Consider the following 16,625-nt stretch of genomic DNA (forward strand, 5'->3'; position numbering starts at 1 on the left):
GCAGGGAGACAGCAAGGTGGGGAGGGGTGAGTCCCTGAGCAGGGAGACAGCAAGGTGGGGAGGGGTGAGTCCCTGAGCAGGGAGACAGCAAGGTGCAGCAGGTTGTTAGGGGGCACCCATATGGATGTGGGAGCTGGACCCCGGGAGGGCAGGGAGGGCGGGGCAGCCAGCATTCAGAAGCTAGAGAAATGGGGGGAGGGGCACCTGGGTGACCAGGGCCTCAGGGACTCCTCGAAGACGGGCAAATAGCTCCAGGTGCTCAAGGCCTGTCAACAGCTCGAAGATGGCATCCGACTGAGGGCAGTAGCCCATGCAGCGCTGCGCAGCGCCCGGCTCCTGGGCCACGCTGGGGAGGGGACGGGGTCAGAGAATTGGTGAGTGACAGCCACTTCAGGGGCCAAACGCAGGGGTCTCACGCCCACCCACCATGGACAGTGACAGGGCTCTCTCAGGACCAGTCTGCGTGCCAGGTGTGGGCAGAAGCTTGCCCCCCATCAGGCTGGTGAGGAGTCGTCCATGCAGGGCCCGTGGGAGGGGGAGAGAACAAGGGCTTCCATGCCCCTCACCTGTGGCCTGCCAGCACCACCTCGCCCCCGCTGGGCAGCGTGTCCCCGGTCACCATGCAAAATGTGGAGGTTTTCCCTGCTCCGTTCACACCCAGCAGCCCAAAACACTGCAGGTGTGCACACAAAGGGCACTGAGCAGGGATGGCCTCGGGCCTGGTCTCAGTGCCTCTCTGCAAGAGTCCCTGGTAGGTGCTTGAGCGCGTGGTAGGCACCCTGTTGCTCCCCAGGGAATGGCTGAGGGCATTCCGATGTGCTTAATCAACAGAGTAAATGTCCTCTAGAGGTCTGCATACAGGTAGTGCTCAATAAAAACCGGGCCAAGAGATTTCCAGACATTTCCTGCCGCACAGCAAGTACTTCATACACAATGACAGCAGGTGAGTGCTCAGGCTGAGCACCAAGGTAAGGACGTCAGTTAGCACGCAGCAGGTGCTTGATACAGAGGCTGCAGCTCATACTAACAGACAACACTTGTAAACAGGGGTGCACCGGCCTCTAGCCTTTGGCCAAGACGCAGCACACAGGGAGTAGTAAGTTTGTGCGTAGCATGTGTCTGAGTGGACAATTCACACACGCGAGTGCTGAATGAATATTGGCCGTGAACCAAGTGCTTGATGCAGATACGTATACAGCTGGACTCATACATGGGACGGTGCTCGTGACACGAAAATGGCGCCCACTGCATACCAGTGCACACGAGGCTCCACATAGCTGAGTGTGCACAGTGGTTAGCAAACGTTGATGCGTAGTAGTTGCTTGGTTAAAGGACTAACAGGTGCTCGGTACATGTTTGATTTCCCTGTTAGGGGCTTACTAACACCTTATCGCCTACAGTAGGGTTCAATAAATGTAAGCATCTAGTAGGTGCTTAATGAGTGTCTGTTGGCATCTAGTCGGTGCTCAAAAAAAGGTGACCAGATTCTCCCTGGTGGCTTGAGGGAGGGAAAAAGTCTCAGCACTATGATGTTATCTGCAGCCCCTGCAGCACAAATTCGATCCCCAGGCAGGGAGTGACGCCCCCAGGGCCCCAGGGAGCAACAGACCTCTCCTGTCTCCCCGCTGCTCCCCTCAGCAGTGGATTTCAGTCCATCTGCCTGTTCTGATTCCGATTCTGTCTCTGGTGAATCCTCTCACCCCCTCCCTCGCACACACCTCTCGCCTACACCCCAGCTGTTGAAGGCATAAATAAATCTTTACCAAAACAAAGATGAGAAGCACACAGTCTTTTGCTACCCCACACCGGGACCGCCACCCTGAACTCACCTCCCCGGGGGGGATCCCCAGGCACAGTCGATTGACTGCTGGTGTCTTCTGCCCTCGGTATACCTGGGAGGAATGCAGGTCACTAACAAAAGTGGGTGGGCAAATGGGATCCCACATTCACACTAGTCCACACTCACCTTGGTCAGGTCTCTCAGCACCAACACATCCCCTTGGGTGGCCCCTCGGACCACCCGGTCCCGCTCACGGGCTACATCCTCATCCTCTTCCTCCAGGGATGGCAGTTGCCTCAGCTTCGATCTGAAGACAGACACACGATTGGGCCCAAGGTGGGACCCTGGCCCCTGCCACCCTACCCTGGCCCCACTAACTGTGGCAAGAGGCAGTTGTAGTGCTGTAGCAGGAGTGTGAAGAGGAGGAAGAGGGGTCCCTGTACCATCATGGCCAAGAGGTTCTTGCCAACCACCTCCCAGCGCAGGGGTGACTGGAATTGTCTGTCTCCTGTAGCAACAAGAAGGAGGCACTGGGTCTTTTAGTTCTGGTTCCCTCTCAGGCAGATCACCTTGTGTTCTTTAGAGAAAAGATCAGGAACTGGACAGGCCAATTCACATAAACATTGGTATCACCACCTCCCTTATACAGGGTCTTAGCCCTCTTGTGATATGACCCAAGATGAATCATCTTTTATGACAGTTAATTTGGCCCAACTTGGTGTTACCTGAAACCTCCAGTTCTTTTCTGGGAGCTGTTCTTTGTCCCCACCTTGCATTTGCTAAAGTCAGCACCAGTTCCCACCTTGTATAATTGACTCTTGAATGTCACTTCCACATCTGGACAGAATTTCTCATTTCTCACCTAAGCGCTCAAAGGCATCAGCCATGGCCTGGTTTCGCACCATGTCGATGAGTCCCCGGCCCAGGCAGAAGTGGGGGAAGATAAGAAAGACCCGTTTCAGGATCCGGCTCACCTCCTGCAGCTTCTACTTAAGGTCAGGAAGAGAGAGGTGGGTCAGGGATTTATAACAGTGCGCCAACCCAATCCCAGCCCAAAGCTCAGCCTTATTGGGCCCCACCTGATCAGAGAAGAGTTCCAGCACAAAGGTGGCCATGCTGCCATTGATGCCAATAAAAAGGTTGATGCAGGTGAGTACCACATAGGCTGTGCTAGGCACTGAGAAGAAGAAGGAGGCTGGATACATGAGTGGTGTAATCGACCAGCTGAGGGAACAAAGGAGTGTAACCACTCAGACAGGGGGCTAAGCAGCTCAGACGAGCACACAGCTCCCTTTCCCATCTGCTGTGAGGCAGGCCTCAGTGTGTCAGGGCCAGATGAGCTTTTAAAGCCACCTCTCACAGTTCTGAATTAGCACACTTGGATTATCTCAGACCTCCAGAACCTCCCATAAGTCCCACCTCCTTCAACAGCACAAGGGGTATTGGGGAGGGTAGTAAGAGCAGACCCTGAGCTGCTGGGCACCTCACCCATATAAGAGGAGCAACAGCAGGAGGGCAGGCAGGTTGGCAGGGGCCACATATGCCCTCTGCTGGAAGGCCAGAAAGATGAGCACCACGAGACATGCCGGCACCAGGTAGTTACACTGCATTGGAGACAGCAGTTTCCCTGTCCAAGCGCAGACCCAGGGGCTGCCACCCTCAGCCCTGTGTCCCGCCCCGACTTCCCTGCACTCTGGGTACGAGGCCACAAGGCTGCCCCGAATCCCAAAGATTTTATCCACACATCCCAGCTCGAAGGGGCAGTGGCAAACGGTAGGCGGGCCCACACCCGCTCAGGCAATGCCCATACCATGTCCCAGAGAAAGTTGCTGAGCCAGTAGAGGGTGGGAGACAAACCCCCCATGAACTGCAGGTGTTTGGCTTGCGTGACGCGCTCCTCAATGAGGACAAGGGTGAAGCTGGCTGGGACGAAGGACATAGCGAAGACCACACAGATGGACACAAGCACGTCCACCGAGGAGGCCATCCTGCGTGCAAGGATGCATGCCATGGGTGGGGCAAAGGGCTACGGGACCAACCACTGGTGGGGGAGGCGGCCAAGTTCTTCAGGGGTGAGGGTGCTGAGTCGTAAGACCAGGAGAGATTGCGCAGGTACTTGTGGGGTAAAGGACAATGTGATGAGAATGGGCAGACTGCTGGGGCGACTGGAGCGCGTTAAACTTGATGGTGTCCCACAGAGGGGCAGTTTCCGTTCCCCATTTGCACAGCAAGGATGTGGCGGAGTGCTAAGCCAGCTCCTGCCAGCCAGAACAACCGAGAGGATGAGGCGGGTCAGGAGAGAACCGAGAAGAGAAGGGAGGACTTGGGGAGCAGAGGGACTCACAGCGCTGCCTCAGACAGTTGCTCCTTGGTGAGGTTCAACGGGTGGTTGACCGTGGTGATACGGTAGGTGTGGTGGGCAGAGCCCGGGGGCAAGAGGGCACGCAGGAGCGCATTGTTGGCTCTGTTGACAAAGGCTGCCATGGCGTGCCAGCCCTTGTTGTTGAACCAGATCTGCAGTGGGTCAGAGGGAGGGCTCAGGGTGATGGCGTCTTACCTGCTCCCAAGCGGCTGCCCCATACCCCGAGCTCGCACCTTGAGGCTGTCCTGAGCATCCAGGCTGCAAGCCCACGCCGTGAGGTTGCTCAAGATCCGGTCAAGGGCATCTCCCGGGTGGGGGCTCAGCAGCACCCGCAGCTCCTCTACAGAGTGACCTACCTCCTGTCCCGAGGGCCAGCTCCGGTCCTGACCCCCCAGGGAGAAGCCCCCATACCTGTGAGGAGGAGGAAACGGAGGGACAGCTAAGGGTCACGGCGTGGAAAGGGGGTGGGCAAGGGGAAGGGACTGGAACTCAGAGCCGGGGCCTCTCCTCACCTGACCTCGTTCACCCACTTCTTGGTCTTGAGGCTACGGGAGAGCCAGACAGATGGGCGTGAGCGAGACAGAGGGGAGGATGCCCAGGAGTCAAGGGGGAGACAGAGGCTGAGCGGAGGCAGCACTCGGGGCCCCCAGCCCGAGCCCAGGCTGGGTCTCCGCGCCACCACCTCCCCTGTGCTGGACCACTTCCGAGACCCGTGGCACACACAGCCTGGCAGACTGAGCTCTGGGGCAGGCAGTGGCTCACCCCTGGCGCACCAGGCGCGGGTAGGTCTTGATCAGGAAGTCAGACAGGTTCCGGCCGGTCAGGTTCTGCACCAGCTCGCCAGAGCCAGTCAGCGCCTGGGGCGGCGGGGGTCCACCTGCCGCCGCAGGGCAGTCAGGCAGCAGACGCCGGGCACCAGGCCGGCTGCATTGGCAGGCCGGAGATGGAAACTCGGGGGTCCAGTTGCCACTGGCCAAGACCTCCGCCACGTCTTCGGGGAGCTCAGGCACCGAGAACAGGCAGACAGGAGGCTGGGCACACTCGGGCACCCTGTGGAGACAGCGGTGGGTGGGCCCTGGCTTCCAGGAGCTCCTGGAATCTGGAGGGTCCCAATTCCACCCAAGCAGGGGTGAGGCATGCCCTGGGCGGCCTGAGGCCCGCTAGCTGGCCGGAGGGCGGCGCTGTCAGAGAGGGCTCGGTCCGGCTGGCCGCCTCACCCGCCGGAGCTGTCCTGCAGGCCACGCTGCCCGAGTCCCGCTTCCTCCAGCAGCGCCTCGAGCAGGCGGGCACGCTTCACGTCCCCTGGGGTGTCCTCACTGTGTGGGCGGGGCTGGAGGTCAGCTCTGTGCTCGAGGCCGCTGACCTTCCCACTGCTCCCCTCTCCCTTCCACACTCACCTGAAGAAGGAGACCTGAGCCCCGTACATGTCGGGACTGAGCTGCAAGGCCGGGTAGTAGCCGAAGGGAGGCACGATGAGGCTGAAGGCCAGCGCCAGGCCCACGAACAGGGCTGGCAGGACGATCTGCAGGACCAGCCTATCAGCGGCTCCCCCCACACCCCCCCGTCTGCCTGACCCTCCCCGGCACCCCCCCATGTGCTGTCCCGGGTGCCCAGGACCCCCCACCTGTGCAAAGAGGCCCCGGCGGCTGCGGAGGGCAAGCAGGAAGCGCTTGACGAGCAGGGCCCGGAGCTGGTGGTGGGTCAGCGCCCAGCCCTGCACCAGACCTGGGGCCGCTGGCCCACAGCCCTGCAGGGCTGGTGTCCCTGTTGGGAATGGAGGGTCAGTGCTGGACTCAGGGAGGACATGCAGGGAGCGATGGGCGGCAGGGTGGGAACAGCTCACCCAGCAATCCGTTCTCCAGGGCTGACTCCTCCGGCGGGGCCTTCAGCCCCGTGGTTCTGTCGGGGTGAACAATGGCTGAGCCCGGGTACTTCCTGTGGCTGCCATCTGAGGGGCGATCAAAGGTCAGGGTTGGAATTAGTGTTCAGCCTGGGGTCTGGGTCCAGGACGGATGGTGGTCAGGGCTTGGCCTTCGGGTAGACACAGCCAGGGATTCTGGGGCCTGATCTAAAGCTGTGTCCCACTCTGCACCCTGCAGTGCCGGGGTCAGGGCTGGGGCTGTGACCTGCAGCTGCACGCTCCGGATGTGTGTCCATGGCACAGCTCTCCACCACCTTCAGGAAGATCTGAGGAGACAAAGCAGAGACTGGGGGCCTGGGGACTCGGAGTCCCAGCCCCTAATGCTCCCCAAAGCCAATAGCAGACTCCGCTTCATCCCTTTAAGTGACCCTCCTCCAGCCACTGCCCCCAGGCCCCACCCAGCCCCCCCCCGCACTCATACCTCCTCCAGGCTGGTGTCAGAGATGCCGTAACCCACAAGCCCCAGCTGCCCCAGTCGCTGGTCCAGGTCACAGAAGAGTCCAGTGAAGCTGCCGTCCAGGGCGCCCGCGTAGGGCAGCGCCAGCACCAGCTGGTGTGGCAGCTCCTCGATCAGCTGAGCCCCCGGCACCCAGCGGTGTACCAGGGCCAGCAGCTGCGGCGCCCCTGCGTGGGCTGCCAGGCGCATCAGGCCCAAGGGCACAGGGCAACCTGGATCCCGTCCCTACTCCCAGCCCCGTCTCCCTGGAGAAGGGACTTGGGTGACCCTGAGGACCTACTTCTGTGCAGAGTCAGCACTAAGCCCTTGCGAGCAGGACCTGACCTGCAGTCAGATTCGGAGACCACCCAGGGTCAGAGGTCAGGGGAGCCTTGGGTCAGGTCCGTTAAAGAAAGGGCGGGCCCAGAATTTGGTTCGACTCAGGGTCAGGTATCCAGCCTGGGTCATGAAGCCCAGCATCAAGCCACTGCTGCCCAGCAGCCCCGCCCCGGCTTGCCCCGCCCCTGGCTTGCCCCGCCCCCTGGTTTGCCCCGCCCAGCTCACCAGCCTGGCTGCCCTGGCCACCCAGCTCCTTCTGCTGGGCATCCACCACGTGCTCCACCACGTGCTCCCCCGCGCCGGCAGCACTCTGGGGGCGGAGTGGCATTAGCCGTCAAGGCCAGCAGGGCTGGACGGAGTCTGGGTTCGGCAGTCAGGCATCAGCCCGACTCACCTTCCCGCTGGTGTCCAGGAGCGGGGCCCTCTTCGCCAGTGTGAGGTAGTAGCCAGTGCCCAGGTGGCGGCGCAGGAAGAGCATGGAGCCGCAGCAGCACAGGCGGCCGCCCGCCACCACCGCCACGCGGTCTCCCAGGAGCTCCGCCTCATCCAGGTGGTGGGTGGAGAGGATCATCGTGCGGCCTGGACGCGGGGATGCGCTCCATGGCCACCGGCTGCCAGGCCCTGCCCGAGCTGCAGCCTCTGCCTGGAATGTCTGTCCATTCCCCCCGCAAAATCTCCATCCTGGCACCTCCTTATCAAGCCCCTCCGCAAAACCCAGGGCGAACCTGGCCACCCGTACCCTGTACCTTTTCGGTATTTAAGCAACAGCTCCCAGATGCTGCGGCGGGAAGTGGGGTCCACACCAGCTGTGGGCTCATCCAGGATGACCACCTGGGAGCCGCCCACAAAGGCAATGGCCACTGAAAGCTTGCGCTTCATCCCACCTGGGTGGGGACAGAAGGTGGGAGTCGCTTGGCCAGCTGTACTGGTCAGAGCTGCCTCCTCGGTCCACGCCCCTTTTGCGACCTGCCTGCACCTCAGCTCCCGGCTCCTGCTGGGTCGGCAGAACGCTCGTGACCTGCAGCTTCTGCCACCCTTGGGACAAAGTCCCGACCCCTTTCCCGGCTTCATCTTTGTCAACCTGGAGCCCGGCCCAGGGTGGGCTCACCGGACAGGTGGCGAGCCTGTGCATGCCGTTTAGGGACGAGCCCCACATCCTGCAGCAGACGGTCCTGCTCAGCGCGAACGGCAGAGGCGCTCAGACCCTTCAGCCGCCCGTAGAACCAGACATGCTCGTCCACGGTCAGCCTGAGGTCAGGTGATAAGCAGAGTGGCCGCCATGGCAGGCAGGGTCCCAGAGACACCCCTGCCTCCCAGCACAGCGCCCAGGCTGTCGAGACTCACATGTCAAACAGCACATTGTACTGTGGGCAGACGCCCAGGTGGGGCCGGATGGCTGCCATGCTGGACCGGATGTCATGGCCCAGGATGAAGGCGGTGCCGCCAGTGGGTGGGAAGAAGCCACTCAAGATGGACCTAGGGGTGCAGGGGTCTCAGCAGCTACTCCTTCGGGAAGGAAACAGCCCTCCAGAGACAGGGCTCTCGAGCTTGAAGGGCACCCACTATATGCCCCGACCAAAGGGGCATGTGTGCCCACTTTACAGGGGAGGTTCAGAAGTAATCCTCCCCCCGCTGACCATGCACTCAGGGTGCAGGGGTGTTCACCCACTTCGGCCTCAGTCCCCAGCTGAGGCCTGGGGGTAGGGGGTGCAGGGGTGTGCTCACATTGTGGTGGTCTTGCCCGCCCCGTTGTGGCCCAGGAAGGCGGTGATGTGGTCCTGGTAGAAGTCCAGGCTGAGCCCCCGCAGAGCTGGCTGCGGGTTGCCAGGAAAGCACTTTTCCAGGCCCCTTAGGGAGACCCCTGGAGCCAGGCCAGGCGGCGCCTCTTCCACCAGCACTGCAGGAGGGACCAGGCTCAGCAGTGGGTGGCGGGTGGTCTTTGGGCCTGGAGCTGGGGAGTGGCTAGGAAGGGGTCTGTGGGAGTTAGGGGAACTCATATGGCCTGGGGTGTCTAGAGGTTTGGGATCTGTGAGAACCTGTTGTATTGGGGTGGGGGGCACCGGGGTATCCAGAAGCACAGACTGTTAAGCCTTGTTGGCCTCACCCTCCGGGTCCTGCGAAGCGGGGGCTAGCACAGGACACTTGGGGGGCTGTAGGCCAAACCAGTAGCTCCTCCGAAAGGGGAAGTTCCAAGGTTCAGGGATCCCATACTGGCCTGGGGAGGGAAGGGTGCTCAGTTACCCCTTGAGCCCCACCCAGGGAGATAGTGACCAGGCGCAAGGTCCCGTCCCTCAAACTGAGCGCCCCGCCAAGGGCCCAGAAACTCCGCCCTCTCACCTCAGCCCCGCCTCCAGGCAGCAAGCAGCTCAGAGGCTCCGCCCCCGGGGCCCGCCCCTCAGCCCCGCCTCCAGGTGCGCCTGCGCCTCTTTCAGGATCTGTACGCTATTGCCCACCTGGGCACACGGCCTCCAGGTACCAAGTGGCCAGGCCGTAAATGGTGGCGTCAAGCAGCAGAAAGCAGGAGACCTGAACCAAGCTAAAGATGTCCGCGGAAGGCTCGGTGCCCACGTTGTGCCACTGTGCGCCCACGCCCTGCTCCTCCAGCAGCGCCAAGCTCTCACAGCCGAAACCAAAGGCCACCGGCGACAGAAGGCTCTGCGGGCAGGGCGAGAGGGTCAGCGAGCGACCACCACTGCGTTTCTCGGCCGCCTCACTCCCCGGAGCCCACTCACCGCGGCCATGCGGCCGCCCGCGGGCAGCTGGTCCCGCCAGGCCACACAGAGCACATAGGGCAGGTAGAGCACGAAGTAGGCGAGGCCCCCGCAGGCCGCTGCCAGGTTGGCACGGGAGAAGAAGGCGCTCAGCAGGAAGCTCTGGGCCACTGTGGCCACAGCGAATGTCGCCAAGAACAGGAAGACCACGACAGGGTGGCTGTAGGGGAGGATGTCCCCGAGCTGTGGACGCAACGGGAGCTCGGGTCTGGTGGCCGCATCTGCCCAGGGGCACACACAGGCGGGCGCTTCTTCCCCGCCCGCTTCACGCCCGGTCTGCCGCCAGGAAGGCAGAGGCGCGCCCACCTTGAGCACCAGCACGAGCAGGACGGTGCTGAGCAGGAAGGGCGCTAGGCAGCTGAGAAGCCAGCCGAGCCACAGCACCGCGCGGCTGAGCCCCACCGCGCGCATCATCTCGCGCAGCCGCGTCTCCTTCTCGCGCACCACCGCCTTCACCGTCAGCGCCACCGAGTAGATCCAGGCCAGCGTCAGGAAGAGCGGCAGCGACCGGCTCAGCACGCGCAGGAACCTGCGGTGGGGCAGCCCGGTGGAGCCCGAGAGCCAGCGGCCCGCACAGGGGTGGCGCCCACGCCCCACGGAGCAGGCACCTTGGCATTCCCTGTCTCCTATCCTGGGGGCCCTGAGCCAGCCCGGGCTCCCAGGGTCACCACAGGCCGCCTGTTTCCTGTGCCGGAGAACGCAGACCCTCCCGGGTGGTCCCTCAAAACTAGCGTTGGGCTTTCGGGCTCCTGCTTCCACGATGACCAAGAACAGGAGAAAGAACAGAACCGCCGGAGAAGGCCGGCGGGCAGCCTGTCCGCTGCGCACTCTGCTGCCCCAAGGGCAAGGCCATTAAGCGCTTCACCGGCCTCCCGGGGCGCAAGGGGTCAAAGCGCCCCACTGTGGAACTGTCTGCAACCCCTGCAGTGTGAGCTGGATCCCTGGCCAGGGAGGGGGCGCACGTGACATGGCAGATCTCTGCTGACCCCAGTTGCTCCCCTCTGTCTCTGGTGAATACTCTTATCCCCCCAGCTCTGGCCTGTGCCCAGTTCTTGTATGCATAAACAAAAATAAAATTGGGGCCTCCCTGGTGGCGTAAGCGGTTAGAGCGCAGCACCATGAAGCTGTCGCAGCCCCCGCAGCCTGAGTTGGATCCCCCGCCAGGGAGGGACCCCAGGGCGCAGCAGACCTCTCCTCAGCATTGTGTTTCTGTCCATCTGCCTGTTCTGCTCCCCACTGTGTCTCTGGTGGATCCTCTCACCCCCCCATCTCTGGCCTGTACCCCAGTGTACTGGTATGCATAAATAACAAAACAAAAACACTCTGGGGCATATCCCAAGCCAGCATGTGACACTGCACTATTGGGTGCCGTTCAAAGCAGGGCGGTCAGGAATCGTGTTCATGAAGCTTGGAAGGGTAGAACACCCAACCCGACTGTGGGTGCTGCCCCACGACACCCCCCACCAAAGCCCACGCAAAGAAGCTAAGTCCTTAAAGACTGAACAAAAACTCCTCCGGGGAGAAGTAGAATGGAAATTGCACTTTAAGAAATAATAAACTAGCTGTTGGCCGTAGTGACGGCAGGCCTGCTGCAAGGAACTCCTGCCCCCCCAAGACCCAGCCTCTGGCGGCTGGCGGAACGGGAGGGGCGGGGCGCCGGCGCTCACGTGTCGTCCACGTAGCAGGGGTAAGGCATCTGCTGCAGGTACAGCCCCACGCGGGGCGCCGCGCCGCTGAGCATGCGCACTGCTGCGCGCTCCAGCAGGTCCTGCAAGTACACGAAGCCGCCCCACACGTAGCGCAGGTCTCTCAGGGGGTCCGCGGCTGGGCCCGGGTCCCAAAACCTGCGAGAGGGGACTGGTGGTCGGCTGCAGGGAAGGTCTGGAACCCTGGGGGCACAGTCCACCCCTCTCTAGCTTGGCCTGGCCGCAGGCTCGGTTACCACTCACCCCAGGCCCTTGACACCGCTCACAGCCCCGCCGGGGGCCCCCGCCTGCCGGCCACTCCTTGGGTGGTCAGCCGGACTCCAAGCCCGGGTCGCAGATAGGCAGGAGGCCCTGTGGCCCCGCCCCGCCCCAGACACACCCCCTCACCTGTTCCTGATCTTATTGGTTCTTGCGACCTCGTCGATGTCCATACGGATCTTGATCCGCACCACGCCGGGACCCCCGAATTGTGCCGGGTCGGGGGGGTCCTCTGGCCCCAGGAAGACGACGCCAGCCCAGAAGCGGTGCTCAGCAAGCAGCTCCAGGGCGCGGTCCACCAGGGCCCCCTCTGACGGTAAAGCCTCCATCTTGTCCAGGAGGATGCACTGGCCGAGGAGGGGCCAAGGTGTCACTAGGGGGTGCCGGTCCTCCCCTGGACCTCAGGACTCGTGGGGCTCTCCTCCTCCAAACCCCAGGGTGTGCCTGGCCCCTGTCACCCCGGTGGGACGGGTTGGCTGGCGGAACCCGGTCTTCCCTCTTCAGTAGGTTTCCTCCAAGGGTCCCCAGGAGGACCCCACTGCCCGTGGGGCCACACGTTGGCCGCGCCTCCGACTCGGAGTTCCCTCACCTCCATGACACGACCCAGCGTGCCCACCAGGTGCCCCACATCAGCATGGGCCTCCAGCCAACTGTATCTGCCCCCGCCTGGCTCCAGGAAGGCGCGAAGGGCCTCCCACTGCGCCTGGCCGCTGAGGCCTGGCTCAGTCTTTTCGTTGTCTTGAATCTGCAGGAGCCTCTGGGTGGCGGTGAGCGGGGAAACGTAGGCGTCAGCCACCCCACATCCAAGACCTTATCACCCCCTTGCCACCCACCTCCGCACCCTTTCCAAGGAAGCCCTGCCCTGCCCCATGCTCGCTCAGCAGGGGTGACGCGCCCCTCGGCCGAGGAATCTGCGGCCTCCATCCCAGCCCGACCTGTAGCGTGGCCACATTTGCACTGTTGTTCAGGAAGTTGAAGATCTGGGGTCCCAGCACCCCCCACGCCTCCTGGACATCCTTCAGCAGAGCCAGCTCCTGGAAGGTCCGGTTCACCTGTGGAGGCAGGCACCGAGGTGCACACCAGGCCCAGCCTCGGAGGGGCCTGCCCCGCTTCTCCCACCCTGCGCCGGAGCCCTGCACGCTGCCTCCTCCTCGTGCACCTGGAAGCTCTCCAAAGCCTGCTGCTGTGACCCACCTTCTGGGTCTCCCTCCACTCCAGCCCCGCTGAGGCAGGGAGCTAGGACCTTCTACCTCAGTCCTCACCTGGGCCATGAGCTGCCGCGTGAAGGGTGTGTCAGGTGCAAACAGCAGTTTCCCCAGGACCAGAGGCTTCAGGCGCCTCCAGAGCAGGCGGGACAGCGGGTGACCTTGCAGGGCCCCAGTCAGCTCCTTGCAGGAGGGGCCTGGGGTGGGGGGGCACCATGAGCGCTGCCCCTGAACCCCTCCTCGCAGCCGAGACTGGGGAACCAGCTCCGTCACTCACTCAGGCCAATGTCCGGGAGGGCTGGCGCTGGCCCTCGCCCCATGAGCTCCTTCAGGTCACTTCCCTCATACCAGTCGAGAGAGAGCGCCCTGGGGCTGCGGGGCCCCTTCCCGCTGCAGAGAGCTTCTGACGCTGCCTCCAGGAGCCCTCCTGTGCCTGTCCCCCGCGATCTCCGCAGCAGGGCCCCCAGCTCCACGAGGCTGGGCAGTGCCAGGAGCTGGAGAGGGGACAGCAGAGGGTGCTGCCGACCTCAGCACAGACCCTCTCTCTGCCCCAGACCCCCAACAGCTCCCCAAGGGAAGTGCCCCCCCCCCCCACTGCAGCTCTGTCACCGCTGGGTCCAGTCGCCCCGTTGGGGTCCAGAGCGTGCGGGCCACCTACCTCCTGGACCAGGTCCCTTGATGCCTTGACAAAGCTGTCCATGGGCCCCTGGGATTGGTCCTGGGCAGGCCTCAGGGACTCCTGGGGAAAGACAACAAAGGCAGCAATGACGCTGACCGAGGCCTCGCTGGGGCTGGGGCGTCCACACCGCCCCAGTTCCCATTTCACAAACACGGAAACGTGGGCTCATTCACGGGCCCCGGCCAGCGTCATCCAGACAGCCTACCGGGGATGAGGACTGCCACCCCGGGGCCAGGGACGCCTCAGGCAAGGCCCGGAGGCTGGCATCAGAAGCCGGTTAGGGAGCAGGGCCAGGGCTTCCTAGGGCAGTGTCCTCGCGGCCCTCCGCCCCGCCACACTCACCGCCTGCAGCAGTGTCTGCAGCAGCTCCGTGGCCAGGGACGGGCCCTTCCTCAGCCAGTCACTTGGCTGACGCCAGGCTGCGGGAGGGAGGCACGGAAGCGCGGGGTTAGGCAAACGTTGGCCTGAGGCACCCCTCCCACCACACTCATTCCACAGCCCAGCAAGTCAAGGTTCAGAGCTCAGCCTTGCCTGCTCGAGGAACACAGCCTGACTACCTGCTCCCTCTGCGGCCCTCAGCCTGGGCATCAGCTTCCTCAGGCCAGCCAGTGTCGTGTGGGCACTGGGGCTCCCCAAGAGAGTCTGGGCATCTGCCAGGAGCCGGAAGACCCTGGGAAGAGAGAGAGGGCGGGAGATGGCCGCTCAGCAGGGCCTGTGCCCACTGTGGCCGTGGCCATGCCCCGACCATGCCCCTCACTCACAGGGAGCTGTTGAAGTTGTTCAGGACCCCCGGCTCCTCGCCTGGCGTGGGCTGCGGGAAGCAGGTGTTGTTCGCATTGCAGACGAGGCCCTGGAGCCAAGTCAGGGTGCCCGCCGAGGGCAGTGGCTTGTTGGAGAAGTGACCTAGAGGGTACACAGGGTGTTGGTGGCCTTCCCTGCTCCCCGCCAGAGTCACATTTTGCAGCAACAGCCGGCTAGTTCAGCCATTTCTCCGTGCCCACCTGTGCTCCCTGCCGCTCACTGGGGTCCCCGGGGGTAGCTTCACCCTTCCCCCCAAAGACCCTAGTCCCCAGGGGGCTTACAGTCATGCTGCTCCAGTGGGGGGTGGGAGTGGCGCACGGCCACCAGGATGAAGAAGAGAAAGAGGGGCCACAGCAACTCCACTAAAAGCTTGATCTGGGGGGACACAGAAGAGTGGAGGGGAGTGGGAGTGGGGCCTGGGGCTGCTGCAGGATGGCTCGGCCCTGACCCACCCACCGCAGCGGTACCGGCTGTCTCCTGCGATACTGGAGATTCTTCCAAAGCAGCACCATCAGCTGCATCCAGAAGGCCATGGCGGTAACAGACAGAGGACCAGATGGACGCGTCAGGCTGCGGACATGCTGTGTGGCTGCGGGCAAGTGCCTAGCCCTTTCTGGTCCTCATTTCTCTATCCCATTGTACTGGATTCCTGGAACCTCTGCTTGGAGGCAAACAGTAGGCACTTATCAAAAAATCTCCCTCTCTCCAGGGATGGAGTGAGCCCTGCCCAAGGCTGTCCTCACATCTGATTGGTTGCCAGGCTATAGGTCCCTGCTGAGCAACGCTGGGTCCCCAGGGCTAGCTGCTAATGGGGTGTGGGGGGAACAGCTCAGTTTTACCTCTTTGTCCCCTGACTCCAACCCAAGCTTCACTTGGTTCCTCCAGGACCCATTCCTGCCCCAGGAAAGGATGCCCTCTCCCCAGCAAGGAGTATTTACTGTGCTAAAGAAAGCTGAGTGAAAGAGGGGTCTCACAGCTTGGGGTGGCACACCGGCTTTGCCAGCCCCTCTCAAGTTATTTATGGGTCACAATCCAGAAAACAGCTCAGGAGAAGGGGTAGCCACGGAGGCTCCTCACCCCATCCTTGCCTGGGACTGCCCAGTTTTCACCTACTTTCCTACGTTATAGAAGGGGAAACTGAGGCCTCCAGAAAGGCAGGCAGGGAGTTGACAGAGGTCACCTGAACCGTAAGAGGCTGGAATTAAGGTTCTCGAAGCCCCTCTCCAGGACTCCCCTGGGGCGTGGCAGGGCAGCCTCAGTTTCTCAGCTGGACCTTGCGGGCCTGGAGGAGTTCTCAAAGGGGGAGGGGCTGCAGGTGCATGTTGGCAAAGTTCCTCCCAAGTGATTCTCATGTCCATCGCCCCCCCCCCCCAGAGCCAGTGGTCAGTTCTATGCTCCACAACACGTACCTGCAGGGACTGAAAGTGAGATCCCTCCGCCCTTCCACTTTTCCCCACCCGAGCACCTTCGGATCTCTGGGCTTCCTTCCTCTCACCGCTCCAACTCCCAGCTCTCGCCGCTTCCCCTCCACCTGGGGGCGGCCAGGGAGCGCGGTCCCTTTAAGAGGAGCGCCCCAGCGGGCGCGAAACCCCGCCCGCCAAATTTCCCAAGCCTAGGAGGCCCGCGAGCGCCCCCTACCATTGGCTGGCGAGTCCGCCACTCAGGGGCGGGGCAAGCCGGCGTCGCGGCTCCGAAAAGGCGGAGTCAGAGCGGAGCCGCCGGGTGCCGGGTTTCTTAAAGGGTCGCCTCACCTGCTGCTGCGTCACCGTGGGGTGGCCACGCGCCAGCCCACTCCACGCCGCCGGCCTGTCTCCCCACGCTGCATACCGGCCTGCAGTGCCGCAGTTCCCGGCCGCGGGAGGGCTCTTTATCCCCACTCTCCTCTAGCTTCAGGATTACTGTGGTCCTCCACTTGCCCACGGGGAAGTGGGGCGTCACCGAGTCACCATTCATCCATCCACTCACTCACCCCTCAAACGACTCTGGGTCCCTAAAGGGCCAGGTGATGGCAGAAGGCGCAGGGGCCCCAACATTCTAAGATCGGTGTCCGGCCCAGAAAGGTCCCCAATTCTGAAGAAAACCTTCCGATGCGGATGCGGAAAACGGTGTGTTGCGCAATAGTGACCCCAAGCCAATGTGGACGCGCTGCCCTGAAGGCGCTGATGGGGGGGGGGCTCTGGGAGAGGTGATGTGGTGCCCAGGCGTTGTTTGCCCACGGGGAAGCTAGAGACGTTGGGGACCCAGCAAACCACAGGCAACAGCCTGGGGCTGGCTGACAGGAAGGCGGGTGGAGTCCCAACTGTCACTGGGTGGTGGCTTCCAGACTTCCTCTCTAGCTGGGGACCCAGTTCCTTCCCCTAGCCCAGG

The 16,625-nt window shown here is 62.8% G+C and overlaps 1 protein-coding gene across 5 annotated transcripts; it reads right to left on the minus strand.

The window, feature by feature from the left end:
* Nucleotides 1-6: 6 nt before the first annotated feature.
* ABCA7 (ATP-binding cassette, sub-family A (ABC1), member 7) lies at nucleotides 7-16,107 on the minus strand. Of its 5 annotated transcripts, none has more exons than XM_012729687.1 (42): nucleotides 16,010-16,107; nucleotides 14,726-14,916; nucleotides 14,540-14,633; nucleotides 14,219-14,360; nucleotides 14,015-14,127; nucleotides 13,800-13,876; nucleotides 13,437-13,517; nucleotides 13,056-13,272; nucleotides 12,836-12,975; nucleotides 12,509-12,625; nucleotides 12,163-12,330; nucleotides 11,703-11,920; nucleotides 11,277-11,453; nucleotides 9,916-10,138; nucleotides 9,571-9,792; nucleotides 9,292-9,493; nucleotides 8,943-9,053; nucleotides 8,564-8,735; nucleotides 8,183-8,314; nucleotides 7,947-8,086; nucleotides 7,585-7,722; nucleotides 7,233-7,417; nucleotides 7,064-7,148; nucleotides 6,485-6,696; nucleotides 6,269-6,329; nucleotides 5,986-6,090; nucleotides 5,767-5,906; nucleotides 5,540-5,664; nucleotides 5,360-5,458; nucleotides 4,905-5,192; nucleotides 4,655-4,687; nucleotides 4,376-4,553; nucleotides 4,125-4,294; nucleotides 3,591-3,768; nucleotides 3,269-3,384; nucleotides 2,860-3,004; nucleotides 2,643-2,766; nucleotides 2,159-2,288; nucleotides 1,967-2,087; nucleotides 1,830-1,892; nucleotides 567-673; nucleotides 7-346 (listed from the first exon to the last, which is right to left on the minus strand). In XM_012729687.1, the coding sequence occupies exons 2-42, from the start codon at nucleotides 14,789-14,791 to the stop codon at nucleotides 181-183; spliced, it is 5,781 nt and encodes a 1,926-aa protein (XP_012585141.1). In that variant the 5' UTR covers nucleotides 14,792-14,916; nucleotides 16,010-16,107; the 3' UTR covers nucleotides 7-180. The 5 variants fall into 5 exon arrangements, with proteins under 5 accessions (XP_012585141.1, XP_012585142.1, XP_012585139.1 ...); XM_012729688.1 differs by lacking the exon at nucleotides 16,010-16,107 and adding an exon at nucleotides 15,668-15,816 and having other exon boundaries at nucleotides 6,485-6,687; XM_012729685.1 differs by lacking the exon at nucleotides 16,010-16,107 and adding an exon at nucleotides 15,668-15,816.
* Nucleotides 16,108-16,625: the final 518 nt, after the last annotated feature.

Source organism: Condylura cristata, unplaced genomic scaffold (assembly GCF_000260355.1).
Source record: "Condylura cristata isolate star-nosed mole 26May11 unplaced genomic scaffold, ConCri1.0 scaffold00025, whole genome shotgun sequence".
Lineage (NCBI taxonomy): Eukaryota > Metazoa > Chordata > Mammalia > Eulipotyphla > Talpidae > Condylura > Condylura cristata.